This window comes from Rhinolophus hipposideros (assembly GCF_964194185.1).
Source record: "Rhinolophus hipposideros genome assembly, chromosome: 11".
NCBI classification, from domain to species: Eukaryota; Metazoa; Chordata; class Mammalia; order Chiroptera; family Rhinolophidae; genus Rhinolophus; species Rhinolophus hipposideros.
This window is the reverse complement of record NC_138057.1, coordinates 51,630,785-51,658,644: the sequence shown is the minus strand read 5'-3', so window position 1 is coordinate 51,658,644 and position 27,860 is coordinate 51,630,785. Positions and strand designations below refer to the sequence as shown.

Here is a 27,860-nt window from a genome sequence, read left to right as displayed (position 1 = left end):
AGTTAAAGGGACAGTAGTAAGAAAGAAAAGTTCAGGATGACTCCTAAAATTTTTTGGACAACTGCATAGAAAATTGTTCCATTTACTAAAATAGGGAATACAGAAAGATAAGTGTATTGGGTGGAGATGATGTTGATTTGGAATTTAGTCATGCTGAACTCACAACGCCTGTGGGAATACCCAGGAAGCAGCTGAAAATGGATCTGAAATTTAGGAAAAGGCCTGATCTGGAGAAAGCGATCTGGGAGCCCTTAGCCCAGAAGTCGTGGTTGAGGTCACAGGTTTGGATAAGATCATCTCGGGAGAGTGAACAGAGTAAGAATGGCAGACAGCCCATTCTTAAACCCCACTTCTCACCACATTTCTTCTTTCCGTCTATACTGAACTTGTTGTAATTCCTTGAAGAGTCTATGCTCTGTTACATCTTAGCACCCCAGCACTTGCCCCACCAAAAATGCCCTTCCTCCTTTTCTGTATTTCCAGATTCAGTTCAAGTGTCAACTCTTCGGTGGCTTCCCTCACAGGCCTCCCCTAAATTTAGATGCTCTCATAATACCCTGTGATTATTTCTACCAGAGCACTTATCACATTATACTGTAACTGTTTGTTTCTTGGTCTGTCTCCTGCTCGAATGAGTTCCCAAAGCACAGAGGCCCATCTTACTCATCTTTGTGTTCTCAGTGTCTAGCACAATGTGTGACACATAGAAGGAACTCAATGAAAGTTTGCAGAATACATGAAGCACAGCCAGGGCAAGAGCTACCCCCTGCTTACCTACGGCTGCTTCCTAAGCAAAGTTCTAGTGGCAGCCTCACCAATAGACAAACTATACCTCTTCTCATAGTAGGCGGGAATTTCTGTTATGAAGTCTTGGTCAGCTCCAAACTCAGCTGCTTTCCTTACAGTTAAGTGCCCTCTCCAACATCCAGGCGAATTTATGAAAGCTTGTCTGTCACACACAAACACATGAGCACATGTGCCCTATCTCCTCAGGCCTGTGATGTTTAGGCAGGTTTGTCCTTGCATACCTTCCCATGTCCTTTTCCCTTCCTACGTGTTTCCCCGAAAATAAGACCTAGCCGGACAATCACCTCTAATGCATCTTTGGGAGCAAAATTTAATGTTATTTACTATAAGACAGGGTCTTATCTAACATAATATAATATAAGACCCGGTCTTATATTAACTTTTTGCTCCAAAAGACGCATTAGAGTTGATTGTCCGGCTAGATCTTATTTTCGGTGAAACACAGTAACTCTGAACTCTGGGGTAGACAGAAAAAGAAACTTCTCCATCAGTCATTGATAAACACATTCCCTTTATACATATCCCCTCTTTGTCTTGGGTTATAAACCCACCTCACTCAGCTCAGAGAGGGAAGCAATGAATCGCTGAACATTACCCAACTAAGGACCTGTCTACCCTGTCAGTGTGCCTTCATTAGTCACCCCAAGGGTTAGTAGCCACTTCCCAAAACCCCAGGGGAGTCTCACGTCATGGCCTGATATATGGATTCAATGCCATAGCGCATGGCAAATTCATCCACAATTTCTTGGGCAGTCTCTTCAAAGTACACCTTCCATGCATCATCTCCTCGAGCCTCAGGGATCCGGACTCCCCCATTGCCCTGAATGTCTGTGAGGTAATGGAAAAGGTTCTGCAGGAGACACAGCAAAGGAAGGAGTTACGTATATATTAAAAACAAAAACAAAATCTGCTGGTAAAATGTGTCTAGGGTTCCACCGAAATTCTATCCTTCAAGTCTTTGCTCAGTTCCTCCTGTGGCCCCAAAAGTCTGTTCTCACATTACTGAAAGAGAACTGAGGCTGGAACTGGGACATGGGCTGCCCAGTAGCACAGTGAGCCAAGGACAAAACCAGACACAGGACCCAGATCTTTCAACCATCTAGCAATCGTACTCATTATCAAAGCCTCCTCCCAGCACTGCTCTCTGACACCCTATCTACGAAGGGCTGGCTCACCTCATGGAGACACGTGTACTGCACATGATACGGTGCTACCTTCTCCTCCCCCTTGATCTCCACACTGATTTGAAGTCTGATAGCTCCTGAGACGGCTGATTTGTCTGTCCTTTTCTCTAGGAGGAAAGAAGACTGGAGATTGACACCAATGCAACTACAGACAGTGTGCTGTCCCCCTCCTGGCTTAACGCAAAGAGAAGGTGGCACTGACCCAAGGGTTCACCTAACAGGGCAAACTTACTCCAATGACCACATAGTCCACAAACACCCCAAATATTCCCAAGAGGAATTCTAGTCCATAAGAGAATAGGTGGCTAACGGCACTAGGGATGAGTATGAAGATGAAAGGGCCTTCAGAAATCTGGAGAATGCCAGCTGCAGTGAGTTCCAGCTACCCCCACTTCTCTGTCCCCCATCTCTACCCAGGGTTGGTTTTCTACAGGTAAGGCAGGCTCTGTATTGCTTTAGCGATTGAGTGGTAGTTTTGGCAGACGGGATTTTCCCCAAGTTCCCCATTCATGCCCTCCCTTCCCACCACCTTTCTCTGGTCCTGTTTTCTCACCCAAGTTGTACCAGACATCCATTTCGCCACTCAGTGTCCGAACCTCGATGATGGTTTGGCCAAGGAAATCATCGGACTCCCGCTTCAGGCGCTGCTTTACTCTCGACTTGATGTCATCATCCTCATCCCATACACGTACTTTAATGCGGTCAGAAGAGTTGTGGCACTCACTGTGAGAGAATTAGGCAGGCTAGGTGAGTGACAGACCCAGCAGCCGCCACTCTTATTACTTCCAATTCCCTCCCAAAGCTCCACCAACTGTACTTGAGGCCCTGCAAAGAAGAGAAGGAGTCAGAGAACAGTGGTACTACGGTTCCAAGTGAGTCAAGCTATCCCAACAAATGGCTCTTCATTCCTCAGTCATACCATTATCCAGTCCTTACTGCTTTGAGACCAAAATTAAAGAGGGGGAAGAGTAATTAGAAACCATTCCGATTTCCTGCGCAGCTAGCTCTATCAGCAACACCGAGAGGAAAACAGCTGGACAGATGCTATACAGCCCAAGGAAGGACCTGCCAGTTCCCTTGCCAGTCAGTAAAGGCGTTCATGTTCACGGCATGTCCATCTGGTCACAGCTGCCTAGCTTTCTCTCTAGCTCGCCCATATATCTAAGTATGTGCTTGGTAAACTTCTAGAATGCTTTAATATCCACTTGAATTGTCATTTCCTCTGTCGTGTTTGCTTTGAAGAAGGGAGTTGGTGCAGGTCCCCCATCTTTCTTCTTCTCCTTCCCCAACAGGTGCTTTCTGGGGCTGGTTGCCTCACCCAAAAGTTGTACTTGACAGAATTGGCTGCTCTTTTCTCTGTGTTCTCATTACATCTTTGCACATTCCATTAAAATACTGTAATTACTAGTCTACTAAAAAACAATAGACAAATCAAAAATGAGCTTCTTGAAGCCAGAGATTGTCTTGTACATTTTTAGATACACAATATCATGTATAGTGTCTTATACAAAATAGAGTCTTAATGAATTATTTACTAAATGGATAAAGGTAGGCAAAATTGATACAGAGCCAATTCATTTAGAATAAATCATAAGAAGGGTTTAAGCAGGAACCACTCAGATTCTCAAACGGGTGCTCCCCCCAGTACCTGTTTCCTCTGGATTAGAGATAGATTTTACTCAGCCCCAAGGAGTCAACAAAAGGAGGTCTCTACATAGCCAGCCTGCTTGGCTGATTCAAAGTCTTGGTCCTAGGCATTAGGGGGTGTGAGAAACCATCTGGAGTCTCCAGACTCTAGTCCAAATCCTAGGCTAGAGCTTGCCATTTTCAACAGCCATCCCTTATTGTCTTATGAAATAGTCCGTAAGAAAGTGAGATAATAGAAAAAGAAGGAAGCTGAGGCAGAAAAAAAAGCAGAGCCCGTTAAGGGAAATGGACACTTCTCCATACCACAGATTTCTTCCTTCAAGCCAGAATTACCCAGTTGTAGAACAAGGACCTTCCTTCCCTACTCCTCAGAAGAGCCTAACCCTTCGTAGTCAGGACGGCAGGGCTGAGAGGTACACAATAGGTGGTCAGTCCTTGGTCTGTCGCTGGGCAGTAGTAAAATTTTTCTAATGCTAAGAAAATAAGCACAGAATGCCGGGGCCCCTTTAATAGCCCTACTTTAGACCAGGTTCGGGTGGAGTAACCCTGTACAACAGTCCATGAGAAGAAACCCAGAGAAAAAAATGGCTGCTGCCCAACTGAAGCATGTGAGAAATGGGTTTTCTCTACTGCCTCTGCTCCATCCCTCCTAAGAGCCAAGCCCAGAACAACAGGATTTAATGCTGCTCCCAAATACACAGTCCCACGTAAGACAAAGCCCTCTGTGACTTACAAATGGAACTTCTCCTCCCAAACAGGATTCAGGTTCCCAAAAATGGTCTTGGTACGCTTCTTGGTTTTGCCCACTTGCACAGTCACATACGGGTCACTGGATCCCGTCTTGTCCTTGGCTTGTAGGCCCTGGGCACACACCACTGCAACCCAAATACAGAGGAGGAGGCTTCAGAGTATGCTCCCAAAGTCAGAAGTCCTCCATAACACAACTCCTCCGTTCTCCATCTTAGAGCAGCCGCTCCCTGCTCCTTTGCACAGGACTCCTAACCTCACTCCTCCACATCTCTCCTAGTCCTGGGCCACCAGCCTTTCCCTCAAAGCCTGGCCCAAGAACCCACCTCCCCACCGGAGCCCTAACTGACTACTTACCCCTACACCCGTCCTTACCTCCTCTGATACATGCATGCTTCAGCCACACCCACCCAGCTCGTAAACCGCTGCTTAACTATTCCCTGATCTCCTACCCCCAGCTCTTGTACTATCAGACTGTTAACCAAGTCTATACTAACAGATTGTTACCAAATCCTTCAAAACACAATTCCTATAGTTTGAGGTGCCAGTCTGGCCTCTCCTAGCATCCCTGGCACCGAGGCCTAGGAGCGGAGGAGTAATGAATAATGAGACCCTCCCTCTCCCCCTCAGTTCTGCCTTCTTTCTCCCCGGCCCCTTGCTCCCTCACACCCAGGTGGCTTCTTTCCCAGGCCCCTCCCCACAGCCTCCGCCATCCTGTGCCCCACACTTCGGCCTGCTCACCAGTGATGGTAATCTTGGCTGACCATTTGGAGGTGCCGTCTAGCACACTCTGCTTCACTGTTTTCATCTGTTGCACGTGGGCAACTTTGCTCACAGTGAAGACATCCCGGATAACTTCAAAGATCTCCGGCTTATTCCGCTCTCGGATTTTCATGCGGTCTTTCATGGCCATGATAATGTTCTGGGTCCGATCCTCAGCTCCATGTTTAGAGCTCTTTTCTGCAGCTCCTGAAGGACGGCCAGAGACAGAAAGGAGATTAACCAATAGGCCACCTACTAGGCCAAGGGTCAGGCTGAGGAACGGGGCCTGGGAGATATCCGGAGGAGCGGGAGAAGCGGAGGCAGACTGGGGTATCGCTGAGAAAAGTTAACCGTGTATGGGGCCTGCTGGAGTTTACTGCCTGGCCAGTGGAGTTTAAAATGCAGCTCTAAGGGTAGCAAAAACTTGATCATTGTTATGGGGGTTTATAGTATATTCAGATACATGCTGAACTTATTTTTTAAAAAAATGAAGCTCAGTCTGTAGACGGCTTTGAATTTCTCCATCCAGATGGTAGTTGAGAGATAACCTGCAAGTCTAAAGCCAAAATATCACCAATGGGTGATATCATCCAGCCTGCTTAGCTGGATGGGAAGGGTGGTGGGTGGGCACGACAACTCCACCAGGCTCATCCAATGTCCAAGCCATGATACAGATCCCACAACTGGTCACAGCATATAGGTGGGTTCTGCCACACAGCCCCAGTGCCTTTAATCTCAGAAAGTAGTGTGGTATGGTGAGAAAAGTGTGGCCTTTGGTATCAGACGGACTCGGGTTAAATCCTGACTCCACTACTCCTTGCTGGGTAAACCGGTTTAAGGAAAGAATATGGCACTTATCTCTCAGGGTTGTAAGAAGCATTGTATTAGTACTTGTACAGGTACTTACAGTACAGGTACTTGGCCCCAGTACCTGGCATCTAGCAAATACTCAATAAATGGTCACTATTATTGTTACCATCTGGCAGAGATGGCAAGGGCCATCTTCACCACCTGTGATCTTAGCCAGCTCATCTCAGAGGCAAGCAGGCTCGCCCTGCTGTCCTGAGGATTGCGGCCAAACACAGACTCCTCTGGTGTATTTCACCAACCAGGCTTCTCAGAAAGGGCCCATCCTTCCTTTACTGGCCCTGCAGACTGGCTCTTACCTCTCTTGCATCTCCAAAGGCTTATTAGGCCTTTATTACAAAACCTGGAACAAAAAATAAAGGGCAACAGCTGCATCCTAATCCTAAGAGGATGGCAAGCAGGTTTTCTGTCCAGGGAAGCCAAGAAAAGGGCATTTCATTCCATTCTGTGCTACAGAGAAGGCTTAGGACAAGATGCTTTCTGCTATATGAAAAATGACCTGGGCTGCATCCTACTCTTGCCATTCAGCAGATCCCATGCAAGACTACTTCCTTGGACTGGACCTTGAGGAGGTCGACACCCTTGCTAGAGGGCAGCATTTCAGAAGGTTTCCGGCAAGCAGCCAATGCGGCTGCTAGTTCTCAGCAATTAAAGGACCTGCTGGCACCTGTGCCTGTCACCCCCCCTCTTGATAGGTTTGGGCAAAGTCATCACCAGCATTTAGTCTTCAGGCAGTCTTTTTAGAGCCTCCTCTCTTCTACTGACTTTGTTTTGCATATCTCTTTATGTCTACTGTGGCCACGCAACTAGCACCAATCAGGGCTCTTCAAAGAAGCGTATTTTAAGAGAACAATTCCTCGAGGCCTCTCCCTCCTTTGTAAGTCACGTATCTTTCTCTGGGATCATGAAATGCTTGTGTCTGAAGGTGACCTTCCTTTCTCCTATCACAATCCTTGAAGATTTCATTGCTATGGCTTGGCTCCAAGTGACACGTGGGAGATGTGGAGGGATGAGAAAACTTTTCCACATTCCCACTCCTGCCCCTCCGGGGTTCAGCTGTGCAAGCCCAGCAGGAACGGAGCAAGGAGGCAAGAATTTGGAGTGCTACCTGCTCCTTTGACAGAAACTGTTTTTCCTGCTCTTATTCTCCCCACTCTATGATGGCAGCACCAATCACATATTTAGTCAGGGCCTTGGGAGTCTGGCACATTCTACCCTGTGACCTCTGCCGGATCCATTTGAAATTTCTGTTCCTGGCCCTGTTGTCTAAAAACTTCATACATAAGCAAGGGATAAATGCTGCCTTCCCTGGGTCCTAGGATCTAGACCCCAGGAGGTTCCTCTGTGAGGCCTGGAACCTCACAAAACTCTCTGTCTTCCCATTCGTCTCGGTGCCCAATTCCATGTTCTAGTCATTCGGACACTATGGCCACTGTGGTGAGTACACGACGGAAGTGCAGCCTCTGGGACTGCCTGAATCCTAGAAGAGATTCTAGCTCCCCAGAGGGCCACAGAAAGCTCAAAGAATTTTTCCTAAAGGTGTTTAAGAGGGTGCTGTAAGATCTGTTATTTGGAAAGGCAATGTCCCCTGACTCAGAACCCTACCTTCTCTGAAAAGGAAAGAACTTCAGAATCAGGTAGACAGAGGAATGATGCCCAGCCATCCTAGCTCTTTATTGCCAGACTACTTTGGAGAGGCCCTGCTGCCCCTGCACCCCACCCCTCATCCTGCAGGGGCACTCACGCTGCAGGCAGTCGGCGTTGAGCAGGTCCTGGCACTTCTCATGGCACTTGACTCCACACTCGCTGCAGCGCATGCCCTGCCGGGCAATGCCCCAGAGCAGGCCTTCGCACTCATAGCAGTAGGTCGGGGTCGTGGCTGTCCAGACCTCAAAGTTGTGGGGTGTGGTGCACGAGATAGGGTAGATTAAGGCCTGCAGGGTCTTCTTATACACGTGGGATTTCTGAAAGACACATACCCCATCACCCACCAGCGACTCTGGGTCTCTGCTGGGAGATTACCAGAACTGAGATACTTGTAGGGCAATCAAAACCCTGGTTTCTCCTCTGGGAGTGGAGAAGATGCTCTAGACTGGCCCAGCCCATAGCCCGGCCTAACAGAGAGAATCCCCCAATGTCGTGTGCTCCTGGTTGTTCAAGACAGGTCTAACCTGCCTGCTGGGTCTCAGCCTTGTCCCAGCATTCCAGCTTCCTAGGGAAACGGACGGTACTGGCCACAACAGAAAACCCTGAGTTCAGTGGTCACGTACTCTCACGTGAGACTTGGGCTGACCCCTGGTCTGGCCCCTTACTTCTCCCCGTATGGAAGACTGAGAATAGATGCTCTCTCTCCATTTCATTAATGATGTGTGCCCAGCACTCTTGAATTCCCAATAATTATGGCTGCAGAGAAGATCACCCGTGGATGGCCAGATCTTTAGGCCAGCGGACTTGTGAAAGCCCACAGATCACTTACCAGCTCTTCATCCTTGAGAGAGGTGCGTGTAGCCATTGCAGAAGTAATCCCTGCCTTCCGGGATTGGACCAATGACTGTGAGAGAAGACCTGCTGTCAGCCCTGGTTATCAGCAAGGGCTGGCAAAATCCTGGGAAGGGAGTTTCAGTGACCAAAGCAACTTGACTCTAACTTATTACCTTATCCCTTCTCTCTATTTTTACTGTCATTGAGAGGGACTGCCCATAACTAATAGGTAACAAGCAACCCAGGTTGAGATCCAAAACCTAAGGCCCTTAGAGGACTGTTCTAACAATATTAGAACAGCACTTCTCTCAGGGTACCTATCATCCAAAGAGTTTCTCTTTCCTTCACAATTTTTAGGTACCCTACCCTTTGTTTATAGAAAGGCAAGGAAAAATAAAAACTTAAGAATTACAGTAGGAAATAGGTAATTAAGAATAGAATAAACGCACAACTCAGAGTCACATTCAAGAACCACTCCATGCTATTTGTCCTCTGATGCCCTGGTATCGCCCCATGCCCACACAATCCCAAGTGGCTGTAGAGGCCAGCAGCCCAGATGAGCATGGCACCTGAAAGGGGCAATGTAGCCTCAGTCCAATCAGGCAGGGCAGGGGTTAAGTCTGAGAGAGGGGGCTGCCCTGCTAGCCAGGCTCTAATATAGAGGGGCCACACATATCTGCCAAGCCCAGGCTTTAGGGACAGCCCCTGGAGAGGCACATGGTTTCCATAAGGCAGGGGACAATGGGCAGAGAGATGCTGGAATATCAGTCCAAGCAGGAGAAACAGTTGGGAGGGGCCCGGGTGGACTCTTATAGAGGATAGAAAAGGGCTCTGGAGACACTCACCATTGCCTGTGCAGAGGAGAGCAGGAAAAGGAACAACATAATGTTAAAGCTCCCCCAAGGGCATAAAGAAACTTTCAGAGGCAACTGAGAGGTTCTTCCCTATAGTCCAATGTAGGGAATATGACCCAAAATGGTAGCTTCTGGTCACCCTGGAGGGCCTGAGATCAGCTTTAACACCTAAGTTTGTTTCAGTTCAATTTCACAAAATTTTATCATTACCTCTCAGTGCCAAACACTGAGTTAAGGACTGGAGGCACAGAGATAGTCTAGAAAGCCTATGTCTTGGGAGGAGACGGTCACTTGACCTCCAAGAAGGAGTTGCACTAGTCACGCTCCTCACACACTGAGCTCAATGACGTAGGTCGGGGCTAGAGGCAGTTTCCATTCCCAGTCCTCACAGAAGGCTGTGGGGATCCCTAGAGGAACTAGAGACATAGAACACAGCTCCAGAGCCCCCCTTTGAGGGCCCAAGCTATAAATGCTCCAAGTGGGAGCTTGAGCTTATGAAGAACCTGGAGCTCTGAAGAGGGAGTGAGGTAGAACAAGTTCCCACTAAAGCCATCACTAAATTTCAGTAAGGCCTTAAATGATTGATCTTCAGACCAATACTTGTCACTAAATGGACCACCACCAGTTGATAGTTTGCCGAGGCTCAATGGGGGCTACTCTAAGGCTACAGCCCAAGCCTGCACAAAATCTCACTCACCAGATCACTGACAAGTGGCAGCGGCTTCTTTCTGCGTAGATCTGGCATGCTGTCAATGCCATAGAGCCCTCCAGCTGGCCTGAGGAGGGGAGAAAATACGTCAGGACCTTCAGTCCTACCTTCAGTTACTGGGAGGTTCAGTGTTCCATTCTCCTTGCTCACCCCCTCCCCAGAGGAAGACGAACTGAGCTCCACCATGTGTCTTTGAGCAGGGTGAGGAAGACAGAAAGTGACGGACATAAATCCATGGAAAGATGAGGAATGGAATCTGCTCTCAGAGTGGCCATCCTGGTCTCTGTCTATGGTTTTAGCCAAAGACTGAGAGCTCTTTTATCCCATACTGACAGTTCAAGGCACCTCTGTTTTTGTTAAGGTCCTTGTGCTCCATAGGGCAAGGTGAGAAAGGGTAGTTAAGAGGGCTCCGCTCCACCCTCAGGCCAGAGACACTGCTCCCCAAAATAAGTCTTTCTTGGCCTGTGCTAGAACAGAGCTCACAAGAACGGCTCTACAGAAGAGCTGCTGCCTAGTGAGCAGGACTCCCAAACAATAACATATACAATGAGATCTTCTCCATCCTGAATAAAAGAGTTACCAGTTCTATCCATCTAAGCCTCCTGAAGAAAAAGGGTCTTCATGGAAAGAGGAGCCCATATACTCAAGTGGGGCCAGGAGAGGTGGGATGGGAGACTTGATTTGAGGGGTGGGGGAAAGACCATTTAGGAAAAAAATAAAAGGACTCTGAGTGTTTGACTTAGCCCTGCAGACAGACACATTAATAGGGACCAAGGAAAACTGATAGCTGGAGCAACTGGAGATTTCTAAAAGTTTTATCCCTTTTCTATGCTTATTAATTTATTGTTATTTGCCCGTTGTTCCGTAACAATATGCAATAAAAATAAAGAGAATGCCCCCAGAAGAACACCATTCTCACACTGAGATAACCTGGATTTTATCTGCAACTCTTCTACTAACTCTCTACATGTCCTCTGCCAAAATACCTTCCTCTTTTTGGGTCTTGGTGTCACTTCTATAAAATGAAGGGGCTGAACTACAAAAATCTTCCTGACCTTTTGGAACCTGCCATTCTGAGCCTCAATGAAAAGGACTCCTGTACTTGGTCTTAAAGACAGAGGTGGGGACAGTGAGTAGCTGGGGTGTACACCACAGCTGGTCTCAAAAGAGCTGTAGCTCAGAAGATCAAGTAGGTACTGCTGGCAACATAGGCAAAGAATGGAGCCACAAACTGGGTCAAGGCCAAGAGTTGGAACAGGCATGTTGATTTCTAATAAACTAGCTTCCTGAGCACAGGAAATGAACTTTGTTTTCGATGAGATTACCAGACCTAGGGAAGTTCTAAATTTATGACAGCTTCCAAGGACTAAGCTGAAGGAAGGAAAGATGACAACAGGGAGGCATTTAGAAAATCACTGCATGGCTCCATTTAAAAATAGCTTGGATATCTTCCATCGGCATGTATGTATTTTACAATTATTAGAGGAAAAAAGCTAAAGCCTTGAAAAAGGGCAGTTGAAGAAGCAACTGGTGCCATGAGTTTGTGGCTAATTCTAAAAACTATACTATGTACCATTTAAGACAAGAAGTTTTTTGCAACATAAGTGAGCTTTTAACAAAAGAAGAAAGAGTACCTCTTTCACATAATTAACTCTTAATTTAAAAAAGACAAATCGTAAGGAGAAGGAACATGTAAAAATGTAGTAGAGGGGCCGGCCCGGTGGCTCCAGCGGTTAGAGCTCTATGCTCCTAGCTCCGAAGGTTGCCGGTTCGATTCCCATATGGGCCAGTGGGCTCTCAACCACAAGGTTGCTGGTTCGATTCCCGCAAGGGATGGTGGGCTCCGCCCCCTGCAACTGGACCTGGAGCTGAGCTGCACCCTCCAAAACTAAGATTGAAAGGACAACAACTTGGAAAAAGTCCTGGAAGTATACACTGTTCCCCAATTAAGTCCTGTTCACCTTCCCCAATAAAATCTTAAAAAAAAAAAATGTAGTAGATAACTTTATGATCTGATCTTTTCTCTTCCGTGGTCATCAGCCACTGAGAATTCTGATGTCAGAAGGCGTTTGTGGGACAAGGAGAGAAGGAAGATCCTGAGAAATAACTGGCCATGTATGTGGGGGGGCAAGGGGGAGAAGAGGCACTTAAACTCTTTTCTCTCTTAAGAATAGTCAGTTAGTTATAGGCAGCAGTTGAGCAGCTCACAATGACTGTCTGGTGCAATCACATAGGTCTGAAACTCCCAGACAAGGAGCACAGACAGAACACACACAACTCATGAGGGTTGCTACTTACGTCCTGCCTAGAGTGGAAAGCACTAAGTAGGTGACTCACAACAGCTGAAGCAGCACGGAGCCCGGGGAGAAATCCAATCAGCTACACTATCGGCAATGGAATGGAAACTGTCTCCAAAGGCAGATGTTTTTCTAATTTCCTCATTCTTCTACCTAAAGAGTATATCACAACTATGATACAATGGATCAGAAATTCTAGAGGCAAAGATGGGAGAGCCCCAAAGCGCCTTCCCCTGCCCCAGGGGAACCATCTGCAAAGCACTCTTTTCTGCCTCTCAGTAATCAGTCTGAAGTTCTCTACCCCAGAGAACCAACCAATCTCTACAGGGGAGCCTCTTCCTTCCCCAAGATCCAACTCTTGGAGCTGTTTCTCCTATTTCCCACGGGGAAAGCTAAAGGAAACATGAGAGACTTTATAAAATCCAAAGAAACCTTGCAGAGAATCACTTACCCTTCCGGGAGCCACTGGGGCAAAGAGGAGTCGCCATCATTTGGAATCTTTAAAAACAGACAGAACAAAGTTAAATCCAAGGAAAGATCAGAGACTACCATCTTTCTTTGGTCAGGCAGTAAGCAGTGAAGTAGGAAGCTCAGAGAAGCATAGGTCACGTACACCATGTGGTGAAACCGCCAACTTGACGTTTCAGCCAACACCCTCATCAGCCAAGGGCAACATGCAGGCTGCTGAGATGAGCAGGACTTCATCTCCCCTCCCCAGTGAATGGGAAGGACACAAGGCCAAGCTCACTGAGATCCCAGGGCTGAAGTCCACTGGGCGCATGAGAGCTGCCAGAACTCATATGCCCCTCACACAATCCGCTGGTACATGGAAGAGTAACCAAAGCCAGGAAGAGAGTCCACTCAGGCTTCCAAGCCTCACTAAAGCAAAAAGACAACTTCATATAGAGTCTGGTCTTCTTCCAGCTGTATTCCTAAGTTCCCTTAGCTGCCCCAGAGTCAGGCCCCGTCTTTTTACATTCCTATCTTATCTGTGCTTGGACTTGACTTAGGTTCCTTGAAGCCCTAACTCATTGAAACTGAGTACTCTCTACATTTCCTAAGCTCCATACACCCAGAGAACCCAAGTAGATTAGACACTTGGATTATCACTCTGGTGAATTTTATGAATTCTCTAATGAGCAGTTGATCACTGAGGCACCAAATAATTCAAGGAAGGAACAGGTTGAAAACAATTTTTAAAGGTTTCTTCACACACACACACACACACACACACACACACACACACACACACACACAAAGCAAATACGTCAGGTAGAGTTCCAAAACTGCCAGGGCTTTCCAGAGAACCAGTGGTAAATACTGTTTAGGCTCAAGGAACCCAATGCTAGCTGGTCTGGGGCTTCCTGCCCCACCTTGTTCCCCCACACCCCCCAACAACTCCCTGCCACCTGAGACCTGAGCTCCAGCTAACTATCCCAGAGCAAATGAGCTCTAACACAAGAGAGGCAGAAGCAAACTGTTTAGCTTCAGACAGGAGGCAAAGTTTTGGGAGCACTAAAGATGGGAGACGTTATAGACAGAAAGAGGCAAGATAGAGTAGAAAAGGGAGCATTAGGACTGGCTAATGAGTGATATAAAAGTGGGTAAGAATTACCCTGGGTCAACGCAGGCTCAAGATGAACTCTGGATTTAGGACCCTTCTCGGGAAGACCTTTCTCAGGTTGTCTGTGCTCTAATCAAGCCTATCTGCCTACTGCCTACAGCACTTCAGGATTCCATTTCACCTCATCTGCCTCCTGCCCTGGGATGATACTAGGAAAGGGAGGGCCAGGCCCCAAAGGCAGCCAGAAGTGGTTGAACCAAGTCTCCTAAGGTTGCTTGTGAGGGGCGGCCATCCCTAAGTCCCTAGATCCTACCAACCAGAACTTATTTTCCCTTAGGAAACAGACACAGTTTACTAGAATTAGATGTTTGCCAGAAATCACTGGGCTTAGGGAAACCAAGTCACAAAAGTCTTTGGGAACCAGAGTTCACTGGCTGAGATCATACACATTTCCTGTGCTGAGAGGGGCCAGTGGGTCTGCAGGAGCCTGCAGACACAGCATCGAGCATGCACACACAGGACACCGAAGGAGGTCTAGACAAAGTACCCACAGGAGGTACATTCACAGATCCGACCTGTGCCCGAGAGAAACACCAGTGAGCACAGAGCCTGCACAGAGGGCTACAGAACATGTGTGCACACCCATCTGGGAGAGGCTTCCGTGTTCACTAGGGCCCGAATCACAGGCAAAGCAAACCCTCACGGTCTTCAAGAACCAGTGCTTGCAGGCACAGAGCATTAGGATACTGTGCAGTCACAGGGCATGAGGGAACCACACCTCACAGGTCCACAGAAACTTGTGTGCTCACGAAGGGGCCAGGAAGCCTGCTCAGAAAGAAGCACATTCACACTTAGGGCTTCAGGCAAGAGCAAAGTGCCCACAGCAACTCCTGCTCTCAAATACAGTGTGTATGCATGCTGGGTTCAGCAAGGGTGACAGCATATGCCAGGCTGCAGCAACAAGGAGAAAATGAACACACTGTGCAGAGTAGGAGAAGAGGGCAGTCAGAGTCCAGGGCGTCAAACTGAGTACAAGTGGAAGCGCACACATGCCACAGTGAATGTGCACCATGCTGGCACACACATTCTCACACTGTGCTCCAGGGGTGTCTGCAGGAGCACGTAAGCATGGAGCATGCACACAAACTGCTTTCAGGAAAAACAGACTATCTACATGAGCCAGATCATGTGCACACACGTGCACGCACACACACACTGTGCCCAGGAGAGAGGGGTGGACAATAGACAACAAAAAGGCCCCAAAGGGCCAGAAGCACAACCTGAAGGGCTCCTCGCTTTCCTTCTGCAAGGAGAGAAAGAGCAGGAAAAAAAAACGGCAGAAAGGTTAGTAGATTCGGTCCTAGAGCAGGGAACCCAAAGAAAATGCCAGCTAAACCTCAAGGAAAATGGAGGAGACAGCAAGGTCCTCTGAACAACTGGGAATTTCACAGAGCCCAGCTCCCAGAATCCTTACCTCCTGTATTTGCTGGCCCCTGTTTTGTAGTTTAGAACACCCTGGGTTTGGCTACTCAAACCAAAGGACAAAGTCTACCTGGGAATTCCAGTAGACCTGGGAATCACCCTTTTCCCTTTTCCAAAGTGGCCTGTATGCAGGGTCAGAGCTACCAGGGTCACAAGACCAGCTTGGTTACCAACGGCTATTCCAACAGGCTTTCTGAGCTGGCTGAGTACAGAGTGAAGTTCATTCCTTCCTCAGAAGCTACAGGAGCTCACTGGATCTGGGATAAGTCCTCAAACCCCAAAGCCCTTTCCATTTTGTAATGCAGGGTTGGCCGTGCGTCTGCCCAGTAAGCCTTGGCCTGCTTTCCCAGAGCCTAAGTGAAGGTAGGCCATGTCAAGCCCAGGGCCAGATGTTTTCCAGCTGTAGACCTGGGGGCATGAACTGGCCGCTGCCCTAACAGAAGTCACCATGGTCTGGATGATAAAACTATGACTGCAATCCCAGGCCTGATTATCTGTCAAATCCAAAAGAATACTCCACAGGAAAATGACACTTCCAGAAGTATCCAAGTAAGCCACAGTAGAGGAAGAATAAAGTTCAGAGATTACTCCTCTCCTATTTGGTAAAGACTGCATGTAATTCTAGGCCACACATAGAATAAGCCCACAGCCTTTCTTCTCTAAGGAAAGTCCAACCACCTGGGCCCATCAGCTCTCCTCCACTTTCTTTTCTCTCCCTTTTAAAGACTCACTGATATCACATAACAAGGAGAAGAAACAATAATAGAAACTAATTTATAAGTTCCTGATTCTTCAAGCTATTTATGACGACCTAATGCGTCACCAGAGCGGCTACAGGGAGATGGGGAGGTGAAAAAGACACTTCCTGGAATGGGGACAGGTCTCTTCTACATCTACTCCCTACCTCCCTCAGAGCACCCTGCTCCATTTGAAGAAGAAATTAGGCAACAGACACTAACTGACCCTGTGACTCAAGTTGGAAAGATTTCTTTCCTCCTCCACTATCTTAAATACGTTGTACATATCATGTCCAAGTTACTTAGACTGTGCCCTTCTGTTCTTTCCAGAGTTCTCCATTATGCCTAAAGAAAAAACTCCAATCTGTTGACAAGGACCTCAGGGTCTTGATCCGTGAGTGACCTGGCCTCTCGTATCTACTGGCTGGGCACAGACTTAATTAAGACTTAGCTCAAATGTGAAAGCTCTGTGAAAATTTCCTTATCTGCCTTCCTCTCAAAAGCAGAATTAGGTGCCTCTCCACCATGTGATCCTGGTACCCATATTCTACGTGCACACTTCTGTGACCATATGTTGCCAGTACTGTTTCACTGTAATTGTCTGTATAAACATCTCCCTTTATACACTGTGAACTTCTTGAGAGCAACAATTATATATATACGAGGTCAGACAATTAAGTTTGTGAACTCACCCTAGAAAGTGAGTTCACATATCTCATTGCTACATATCTCATTGCTGAATATCACCACGGTCACCTTCGAAGTACTCTCCTCGGGAAGCTATGCACCAATGCCAGCACCTAGTGCACCCTTAAAAGCAATTTGGAACTCTTTTTCTGGAATGGCCATCAGAGCTGTCGTCGTATTACCTTTGATGTCCTGAATGTCATCAAAATGTCTTCCTTTCAATATCTCCTTTATCTTCGGGTAAAGAAAGTAGTCACTGGGGGCCAGGTCAGGTGAGGAGGGAGGGTGTTCCAATACAGTTATTTGTTTTCTGGCTAAAAACTCCCTCACAGACAGTGCCGTGTTAGCTGGGGCATTGTTGTAACGCAAGAGTCATGAATTGTTGGCGAAAAGTTCAGGTCGTCTAACTTTTTCAAGCAGCCTTTTCAGCACTTCCAAATAGTAAACGTGGTGAACTGTTTGTCCAGTTGGTACAAATTCATAATGAATAATCCCTCTGATATCAAAAAAGGTTAGCAACATCGTTGCAACAAGTTCACGAACTTAATTGTCAGACCGCGCGTGCGTGCGTGCGTGCGTGTGTGTGTATTTGCCTTCATTAACCTGAAGGCTTAACACATCTCCTAGCATTTGTAAGTAGTAAAAGGAACCTGAATTTTCAGGACTTAGAAATCAACATATTTTCTAAGAAAATGTCTCTTACCTATCACACCAGAGAAAAGACACATCTCTTAGTCAGTAGCCTATACCATTTTCCAGACCTCCAAAGAACTACTAGCTGTTTAGTTCGTCCCACCCACCGGACAAATGTTAAAAAAAACTTTTCTTGTTAGGAACCAAACTTTTTGTGTTTCCTAACTTCCTAACATGTCTTAGGATTTTCCCAGTCAGATTTAGTTTTCCATTTAAGTGATGATATAGGCGTATGTCTAAGGAACATATGCTTTGCAGGAAAATCCCTGACCCCTAAGAATGGTCTCACTCTTCCAAACAGCCCACTTTAAGAGGAAGTGACACGCTTCCTCATTGTTAAGACAACCTTAACTCCATTGTACTTGGGAGTCAAAAGACTTGAGGCACCCAACTTATTTAAGCCTGCATATCCTTACCTGTAAAAGGTGGTAAGAATAGCTACCTCCAAGGTTATTGCAAGGATTCATTTCTTCAGCAAATACTTACTGACAACCTACTGCACACGAGGCACTGTTCTCGTGCTAGTGATGCAGCAGTGAGTGAAACCAATTCCCTTATCTTGAGGAGCTTTTCTATTCTAGTAGGAGGAGCAGACAATTGATGATGACGATGATGACGGTACCTAACATTAAGCGAACAAATGAATGTCTCTGGCATTTTATTTGAGTAAGCTTTTATTTCCAATAACTCTACTGGATAAATACTATTATTATCTCAACTTTTTTGTTGATTAAACTGAAGATCAGAGAGGTTAAGAAACTCGCCTAAAGTCATAGCAAGTGGCAAAGCCAAAATTCAAAACAGGCAACCTGGTTCCAGGATCTGGAACTACATATACCATATCACATGTGACAGGGACCCTGCTGAAAAATTCAAGTAAGGGGAAAAGATAATGTGCCATGTGAGGATGTTACAGTTGCTATTAAAATTTTATAAAAGGTTGTGAGGGAGGCCTCAGTGATAAAGTGACATCTAAGCAGAGACCCGAAGAAAATGAGTCCAGAAGCTCTTCAGAGTTCTACAAGAAACGTATTCCAGTCAGAGAACACACAGCAAACGCAAAGCCTGAGGTGAAAGCATAATTGGTGTGGAGGAACAGCAAGTTTGCAATAGAGTGAGCGCTGGTTCAAATAGGGCTCTTACAAGCACTCTGGCTTTCATTCTGAGACAGAAAATCACTGGAAGGTTTTGAACAGAAAAGTGATATGATCTGACTTGTGTTTTATAAGGACGACTCTGATTGCTGTGGGGGAAAACAGACTGCAGAAGGATAAGGGGAGAAGCAGGGAGACTAGTTAGACTATTGCAATTATCTAGACAAGAGAAAATGGTGGCTCAGACAAGGACAACAGTGGGAGATGTCAAGATAGTGGTAAGATTCCAGATATTTTTTAAAAGTAGAGCAGGCAGAATTTACTAATTGAGTGCAGGTTGTCAGAGAAAAGAAGTCAAAAATGATGGATGTGGACTCAAGCAGCCCAAGCAGTTGCAAGAATGGAGTTGCCATTCACTGGTAAGGTAGACTAAAAAAAAAAGCAGATTTGGCAGCGACTTCAGGAAAAGGATCAGAAATTTGGTTTTGGATATGTCAAATCTGTGATTCCTATTTATATCTAAATGGGGATGTTAAGTAGATGTGGAATCCGGTGTTCATGGAAGATGTCTAGGCCAAAGATATAAATTTGGGGATACTTATGAAACTCATGATATTTGAAGAGATTACCTAAGAAATGAGTATGAATAGAAAAGAAGGAATCGGGATTGAATCTTGGGATGCTACAAGGTTGGGAAGATGAGGAGGGACCAGAAAAGGTGACTGAGAAGGAATGGTCAATAATGTTGGGGGAGAACCAAGGCTGAGAAGTGTTCTGGAAGTCAAGTGAAGAAAGCATTTCCAAAAGAAGGAATTGAGGTATAGGGATAGAATAAGATCAATCGAATAGAATTAGGAGTCCAGAAATAAACTTACATTTATGGTCAGCTGATTTTTGACAAGGGTGCCAAAACCCTTCAATGGGGAAAGAATAGTCTTTTCCAGAAAATGGTGCTGGGATAACTAGATATTCACAATCACAAGAATGAAGTTGTACCCCTATCTTACACCATCTACAAAAATTAACTCAAAATGGATCATAGACCTAAATGTGAGAGTAATTACTATGAAACATTCAGAAGGAAAAAAAAGACTAAATCTCTGTGACCTTGATTTAGACAATGGTTTCTTAGCTATGAAACCAAAAGCACAATCAACACAAGGAAAACTAGATAAACTGAACTTCATCACAGTTGAAAACTTTTGCATTGTACTTCATTATGATGGTTATTACAAAAAAACAAACAAACAGGAACAAATGTTGGAAAGGATGTGGAGAAATTAGAAACTTTGTGCCCTGTTGGTGAGAATGTAAAATGGTACAGCCACTGCAGATATGACAATTCCTCAAAAAAGTCAGAATTACTACATGATCCAGCAATTCCACTTCTGGATATATATCCAAAATAAATGAAAGCAAGGACTCAAACAAATATTTATACACCCACATTCATCGCAGCATTATTCACAATAGCCAAAAGGTAGAAGTAATACAAGTGCCCATCGAAAGATAAATGGATAAAATGTGGTGTATATTCATACAATGGAATACCATTCAGGAAAGAATGGATGAACTGTGAAGACATTATGACAAGTAAAATAAGCCAGTCACAAAAGGACAAATATTGTGTGATTCCACTTATATGAGGTATACAAAGCAATCAAATTGCCAGGGCGGGTGGAGGGGGAGAGGTTGCGGGGAGAACGGGGAGTTAGTTTAATGGGTACAGAGTTTCAGGTGGAGAAGATGAAAAAGTCCTGGAGATTGGATGGTGGCGATGGTCGCACAGCAATATGAATAAACTTAAAATGGTAAAAATGATACATTTTATGTTATATATATTTTACCATAATAAATTTTTTAAATAAAATGCTTATACTTCAAAGGACACTATCAAGAAAGTGAAATGACAACCGGCCGACTGGGGGAAAATATTTACAAATCATATATCCAATAAGGGACTTATATCTAGAATATATAAAGAATTCTTACAAGTCGACAACAAAAAGACAACTCAATTTTTAAAAAAAGGATTTGAATAGGCGTTTCTCCAAAGAAAATATAAAAATGGCCAATAAACACATGAAAAGATGCTCAATTAAAACCGTACTCAGATTCCACTCACACCTATTAGGATGGCTACAGTAAAAAACACAGACATTAAAAAGTGTTGACAAGGATGTGGAGAAATTAGAACTCTCATATGTGGCTGGTGGAAAGGTAAAATGGAAATTGGAGAACAGTCTGGCAGTTCCTCAAAAAATGTTAAACAGACTTACCACATGACCCAGCAATTCCACGTCTAGGTATATACCCATGGTTCATGCAAAAACTTGTATGTTCACAGCAACATTATTCATAACAACCAAAATATGGTTTTAAAAAAGTGTCCATCAACTGACGAGGGTATAAACAAAATGTGGTATACCCATATAATGGAATATTACTCAGTCACAAAAGGAAATGAAGTACTGATACAATTACAATGTGGGTGAATCTTGAAAACATGCTAAGTGGAAGAAGCCAGTCATGAAAGGCCACATATGACCTTTGTATAAATCCATGCACATGCAATGCCCAGGAAAGGCAAACCCACAGAAACAGAAAATAGATCAGTGGTTGACAGAAGCTAGGGACAAATGGATTGGAGAATGACTGATAATAGGTAAGGGATTTCTTTCTGGAGAGATGGATATGTTCTGGAATTGATAATTACATAACTGTGAATATTACAAAAACCACTCAATCCTACAATTTCTAATGGATGTTAAAGTCAATTTATAATATACATATGTTGTGTGTGTGTATATATATACACACACACACATATATATACACACACACACTGTATATATAAATTATAACTCAATAAAGCTCTTAGAATAAAAAGTAATCAGTATTTCATGTTGCGGACTGCCTGATTGAGAGGACTGGACCAGGAGTTTGGTGACATGAGGCCTTGACAAAAGCTGTTTTGGTAGAGTGGTAGGAATAAAAGAATTGAATTTTTATGTGATGCATGTGAGAGTACTTAAAACAGTGCCAGGTACATAACCCCCCAAAAAGAAGAAAAGGGATGAAAAATAAGAACTCAAATTAATGATAAGCTACTACTAGTAGGCTGAGGTCCTGAGAGGTCTCAAGCAGAGCAGTAAAGAACGCTGATTTCTCAAATGTTTTGTTGCGACAGCAGCCCCCTTATCCTGAATCAGTTTACCAGGTTAGGGTGACTGTTTTGTGCTCTATGACAAGTCAGAGGTTGGCCTGCATGCTTCCCTGCTCTGTGGAATGGTGCTAGCGCCAGGCCTAGACCCAGAACTGACGGGTACAGTCACGGCCTGGCAAGCCCTTCACCACTCCCTCTGCAGTCCACAGACCAGGCTTGGCTAGGACCCAGAACTTTGGCTTGCTTCCTCATTGGTGCTTCAGAAAACCTCCATCTTCTAGATATCACTGCTGCTGCCACCACCTGCTTACCACAGGTACCACAAGTTCCTCCTGTGTTGCCCAGCAGGACGTCAGCCCTGAAGGGGAACTTTGCAAGCCGAAGAGTGGGATCCCAGTATCCTGGGTGCTCATGCAAACATAACTCCTGCCCAAGGTTTAGGGAGTTAGTAAGGAAGTACTGCTTTGATAGCTGTTGTTTCTATTGTTGCTATAATGTAATAATTTCTAAATGCCCAGGGAGAAGGAAAAAGGGCTGCAAAGTTATGAAGAGACAGAAATCCCTTACAGAGGAGGAATTATAGAAAGCTTCCTGAAGGAGGTGATGTTTTGACTGTATGCTGAAGAATTGAGTAAATTTTGCTAGGCTGGTATGGTGAACACAACACCGCCGGCTAGAAGAAAGCATGTATATGTGAACATGCTGAGAACACAAAGTTTAAGACAAACTTGTGAGGCTGCAAAGTTTCCTTTTGGGTGGAGTATAGTGGGACAATGGGAGATAAACCTGGAAATGCAAACTAGAGACCAGCTGTAGTGGTCTTGAAAGCCAAGTGAAGGGATTTAGACATTTTCTGATAAGCTCTAAGGAGCAGCTCTAGGGCATCTGAAAGGAACGTGACATGATTTAATCTTTCATTTCTAAAATTTAATTTTATAAGTTGATATTATATTCATAGGATTCAAATTCTAAAAAGCACTAAAGCATAAAGTGAAGAATCTCATCCCATTAGTTTTTCACCTAATACCTTTCCCTATACGCAATTGTGGTTCAGTTTCTTATGTATCTTTGTCACATGCTCTATACGTATACAAACATACTATGGGTTTGAACGTGTATTCTCTCCCTCTCCTTTTTATACAACTGTAAGCATCTTAAACATACTGTTCTGCACCCTGTTTTACTCATATGTCAATTTATCTTAGATATCTTTCCATTTCAGGAAAGAGCTACCTCATTCTTTTCATAGCTGCACGATACTGTATTCCATTATTTGGACGTGCCAATAACTTATTTAACCAGTCTTTGTTAATGAACATTTAGGTTGTTTTCAATCTTTGCTTTTAAAAACAATGCTTCAAAAATATCCTTGAACGTATGTCCCTTCCACATGTGAAAATATACCTGCAGGGTATATTCCTGGAAGTGGTGTTAGGGCTCCGAGGCATACATTCTGATCAATTTTGCCAATTGCTTTCCTTGGAGGTTATACCAATTTACACTCCCATCCCATGAGCGATGTATGAGTGCCGATTCCCTCATACCTTTGTCAACACAATTATGTTTCATAATTTTAATTTTGCCTTAGAAAGATTAATCAGGTTTCATGTATAAGAGGACAACCCCACTCACATTTAAAAGTGGATGAATACAGCATATACTCTTTGGATAAACTTAATTTTGATTGGGAGAATTTTAAAGTTACATACTATTTCCACACTGCCTAGAAAAAAGTTCTCTCATTTCTTATAGTCAAAACCATTCCATTGTCCAGTTCCTAGGTAAGCGGCCTTTAGCTGGAGAGGGAAGAATTGGACTACGGTCTGGGGAGGGCAGATTCAGGCTTTTGGGCAGGACCAGAATTAGAAGCAGTTCTTGGACAGCTCCAAGTCGGAAATAAGGTTCTGGGTTGTCAAGTCCAGTATTAGGAAAAAGACAAGTCAGGATAAGGGAAACGCCCAGAGTGGCCTCATCAGCTGCTAAGGAAATGGCAATCTTATCTCAGCAAGAAACCCCTGGAGAACAATTTTAAAATGTAAAGTAGGATTGCATTAGTCCCTCTAGTGGCTGTGAGTCCCCCATTCCTGCCTCTTACCCCACACCCACTTTATACCGGAATGTCCTAAAAGTTCTGCAGCTGTAAAGGACTTCTGCCCAGATGTTCCTCCCTCTTTGGAAAACATACTTTCTAAAGCTCTCCCCCAGACACCCCACATAGATAGGGAACTCCCTAGGGACAGGACCTCCTTCCCTGTTGCTTTAGAAATTCTTTCACTCCAATTCCCACAGAATTAGCTTAAAATCTATACTCACGTAATTTAGACTGATTCAAGCTGTGGACCTCCCCCTTCACCTTGTGAAACTCACCACCAAGTCAGGTCTGGTGCTGGCCACATGGAGGCCACACCCAGCCAGCTGTGACCCCATTAAATAGAGACTTGGAATACCTGGGTGCACGTCTTCCACTGAGAGATGGTTCGCCTTCTGCACCAGTTCATGCAAAAGATTTTTCTGCCTCAGTCTTTTCTCTCTTAGAACATTTTTAAAGTTGTTGATGCACTTGTTGAGGTAGATGGTCTCTGCACAGACTTGCTCTAGGCTTAGTCTGCCCTGCTTGGGAGATTCAGGCCTGGAACAAGTTTCGCTTCCCAGACCCAGAGCCAGAGCAAAGCCTGGCAATGAATGTGCAAGAGGTGAGTTATTAGAAGCCAGAGAGGTTTGGTCTCCCTGTGTGGAGATGCCCACTCCACCAGAGACCACACTGAGCAAGCTCTCACTCTCCTGGCTTCCAGGGCTCTCCCCTGAGAAATCCTGGGCACCCCCCGAACTTATGGTCCCAAGAAGTCTATCACTGTTCTCTGATTGGGAACCACTCTCATTGCTTTCCGGGTCCTCAGGACTGATTGACCCACTGTTCTCCAGTTTCTGAAACACTCCCTGCAGAGCTGAACGAAAGTGGTGAATTGCTCGGCCTAGTTTACTTGTGTAAAACTTAATTTCTACATCTTCGTCCTCCTGAGAGCCACCCAGGCCACAAGAGGACTTTTCGAAGACATCTTTAAGGACCTGAGCAGCACGTTCCTCGTCTTCATTCAAGTCAATATGAACCATGTCACTGAAAGTCTCAGGCCCTATAAGAATTCCCTCCATCACGCTATCACAGCTCAGAGTTGCAAGCCTTCTGGATTTGTCTGTCAAAAGGTCTTCTAGCTCCTTTGAGCTCAGAATATCAAGCCCGGCTTCACAGGCCAGGAGCTTGTCCTCTGTTTTCAGCAACCCAGACAGTGACATGCAGCTGCTGGCCTCACTTTTATCGATGCAGTTGTCTTGTCTTTTTTCTACTTTACATGCTTCAGGTCCTTGGCTGCACTGTTTAAAAACCTGGGATTTTCCAGATTCCTCCTCTTTTGAGATTAACACTAGAGAAGGTTCCTCAAACTGATGGAGGGCAAACAGAGAAGCCTCTCTCGCTGTCAATTCATCACAGCTGCCACTGATGACATGGCCTGTGCCTGATATTTCTTCTACTTCATTCCCTGGCTGAGACAAATCACTTGGCTTTGCTAAGCTGTTCTTGGATGGGAAGCAAAGGCCTTGCTGCTCAGGGGTCAAGGGACCTCCATGTTGATTCTGGGCCTTTGTTTGATACGTTCCTGTTATGCGCCCTCTGTTTCCTATTTCCATCTGAAGAACTGGTTCGTCTGGGTTTAAAGAATTCAAATTATGATCCTGAAGTTGTTGCAAAAATGACAGAGACTCTTTCTGGGGATTCTTATAACACTGTGGCCCACTTGGTTCTTCACTGGTGGCAATCCGGACCCCTACACTCTGCAAGAGGATGGACTTCTGCAAGATGAAGTCTTTATGCTCTAGATGGGCAAGCTTTACCACAGTAGGCCTCGGGGCTTGGTCTCTGCCTGTCCTGTAAGCCTCTTTGATATACCTGTTGCACTGCATGCCATTAACACAGAGGTGCTTGGCCAGGAAGCTGTGCACCAGCTCCATGGTATTTTCCCCATCTTGCTCAGGAAGTCCATACAAATACAGAATGGCTTCCTCACTGGGTCTGTCCACATGAGGTCCCTGGGCCTTTCTTCCCCCACACACCTTGGCCAGGGAGCTGCTGCCCACCTGCAGGCCTCCTATTTCACTCAGAACTGAGTCTACACAGCTGGAGACTTCATCCACTGAACCCCAGACTTGGCTCAAGTGCTGCTGCAGCTCGGCGATCTCCGTTTGGAGATGGCTGATGCCTTGTAGCTCTCTGATTATATAGTCTACTACATTCCCCAAAGGCTCTCGCTGTTCAAGGCTGGGGCCCCTGCACAAAAGGGGCTTGGCTTGGTTCTTCTCTGAGGGCTCCTGACAGCTGGTGGTAATGCTGGCAGCTGAGAAGTCCTGAGAGCCAGACTCTGAAGCACAGGCAGTGGAGCCCAGAGGAAGCGGGCTGCGGGCCTGCGGCCCAAAGCTGCAGTGCTGGGCCAGGCCCCCATCTTTGTCCCCACCAATGGCTGAGGCTGTTGACCCACAGCAAGGGGGTAGTGAGCTGTCCTCTGGTAAGGATCCAGCTGGACTTGAGGACTTGCTCTTGACGTGACAGCCAGTCTCCGCCTTAGCCTTATCTGGGGAAAGCCTGGAAGAGGGTCCCAGGGTGACCATGATTTCTTCCTCTGACTCTTGCAACAATCGCTTCATTTTCTCCCTCAGGGTCTGAGGGATTCTCTGCTTCTTCCTCTTATTTCTGGTCAGGATGCTTAACACAGACTGTCTTGGAAGGCAACACCCTGTCCTGCTCTTTTCAGTCTATTTCTGGCAATTATTGCTGGCTGATGCCTTGGGCTTAGCCCATAGTGCTGCCTGAAATGGTCCCATGTGTGGTCTCCAAACCTGGCACATGTCCCTGGGGTCCTGGCTTGACTCTTAGTCTGCAGCTAGTGGAAAGGGAAAATAGTACACTCATGTCAGAAAGCAGCTGGATACTTTTAAGCTGAATCAAGCTGTCAAGCAGGAATACAAACGTTACCTTCTAAGACTGTCCTCTGCCTCCCAACGCCGGCCTCAAAGGCTGTAGGCAGGCAGGTCTCTCTCCTCGGCTTCCCATCAGAACACTGATGTCAAATCAAATCAAGTCCTGATGTTCTAGGCAAGTACTCAAAACCATCAGATTGAAACAAACTCCTGGGAAGTAGGCGGTGGTGAGGTCAATGAGTATTGGAACCTTTACAAAATTCAAAACTAGGGTCTGGCTCACAAATGAACAAATAGATGCTTAACACCAAAGCTCAAATCACATACACAGTGAAACTCAATTCACATACACAGTGAACGACGAAGACAAGACACTCAATGCTGTTTCTCCCCAGTTGGCTGTTCTGGTGAAGGCTCAGCTATGCAAAGGTTTGCTTCTGCCTGTGCTTACAGCACGGAGTGTTTTCCATTTTTTAGTGATAGCAGCCCTTCACATGGAGAAAGGACGATGGCAAGTATTTTAAACTTGGAGGAAAAAAAGTGTTTTCTATACCTATTTCTAGAATAAGGTGGCACAGTATGGGCATCCTCACTGTACAGATTCCGGAGGCATTTAGCACGCTTGGATCTAGAGGGGCAGGTGGCCAAACAGGGATGAAGGAGGCTCAGGCTCAGCCAGAATCCTGAACTCTATTTAATTATCCCCAAGGGCTTGGTGCAGCCTAATCAACACACAGGTTCAACTTTTCTGGCCCACATCTGGTCTAACGCCTCCTCAGGGTATCAGGGGAAGTGATTTTCCAACACTATCCATTCCTAGAGTAACAAAAGATTGCTCTAGGTCTCTGACTGGCCTGGAGAGAACAATGCATGGGACAGGTGGGGAGTTGGTTAGATCACAGAGGGCTACAGGGTGCTTTGCTGTTCTCCAAAAAGGTAAAGACCTGCCACCAGTCTTGCCCCTACACCCTAAGCTACGGGCAGCTATACTACAGAGGCGGGGATGACTACTACCTTATGTGGGGTGGGCATCCATTCCTTTTTCACTGGGAATGTGCAGAGTGCAGGCAAGGAGCAGAGTGGAAAGTACAAAGGGGAAAGCAGAGAGACCAGG

The 27,860-nt window shown here is 45.7% G+C and overlaps 1 protein-coding gene across 10 annotated transcripts in view; it reads right to left on the bottom strand.

The window, feature by feature from the left end:
• The window catches only part of UNC13B (unc-13 homolog B), a 180,744-nt gene that overhangs the window by 23,379 nt on the left and 129,505 nt on the right, over positions 1–27,860 (bottom strand). For 6 of the 10 annotated variants that reach the window (XM_081067497.1, XM_081067503.1, XM_081067504.1 and 3 more), the window contains 9 exons: positions 12,807–12,853; positions 10,047–10,125; positions 8,491–8,565; positions 7,759–7,978; positions 5,127–5,354; positions 4,372–4,513; positions 2,545–2,714; positions 1,983–2,098; positions 1,494–1,657 (listed from right to left, as the gene is read on the bottom strand). In XM_081067497.1, the coding sequence (XP_080923623.1) occupies positions 1,494–1,657; positions 1,983–2,098; positions 2,545–2,714; positions 4,372–4,513; positions 5,127–5,354; positions 7,759–7,978; positions 8,491–8,565; positions 10,047–10,125; positions 12,807–12,853 (1,241 nt within the window). Of the gene's footprint in view, positions 1–1,493; positions 1,658–1,982; positions 2,099–2,544; positions 2,715–4,371; positions 4,514–5,126; positions 5,355–7,758; positions 7,979–8,490; positions 8,566–10,046; positions 10,126–12,806; positions 12,854–15,199; positions 15,223–24,225; positions 26,604–27,860 lie in introns of those variants that run through there. The other 4 variants (XM_081067499.1, XM_081067500.1, XM_081067501.1 and 1 more) reach the window with 1 other exon arrangement.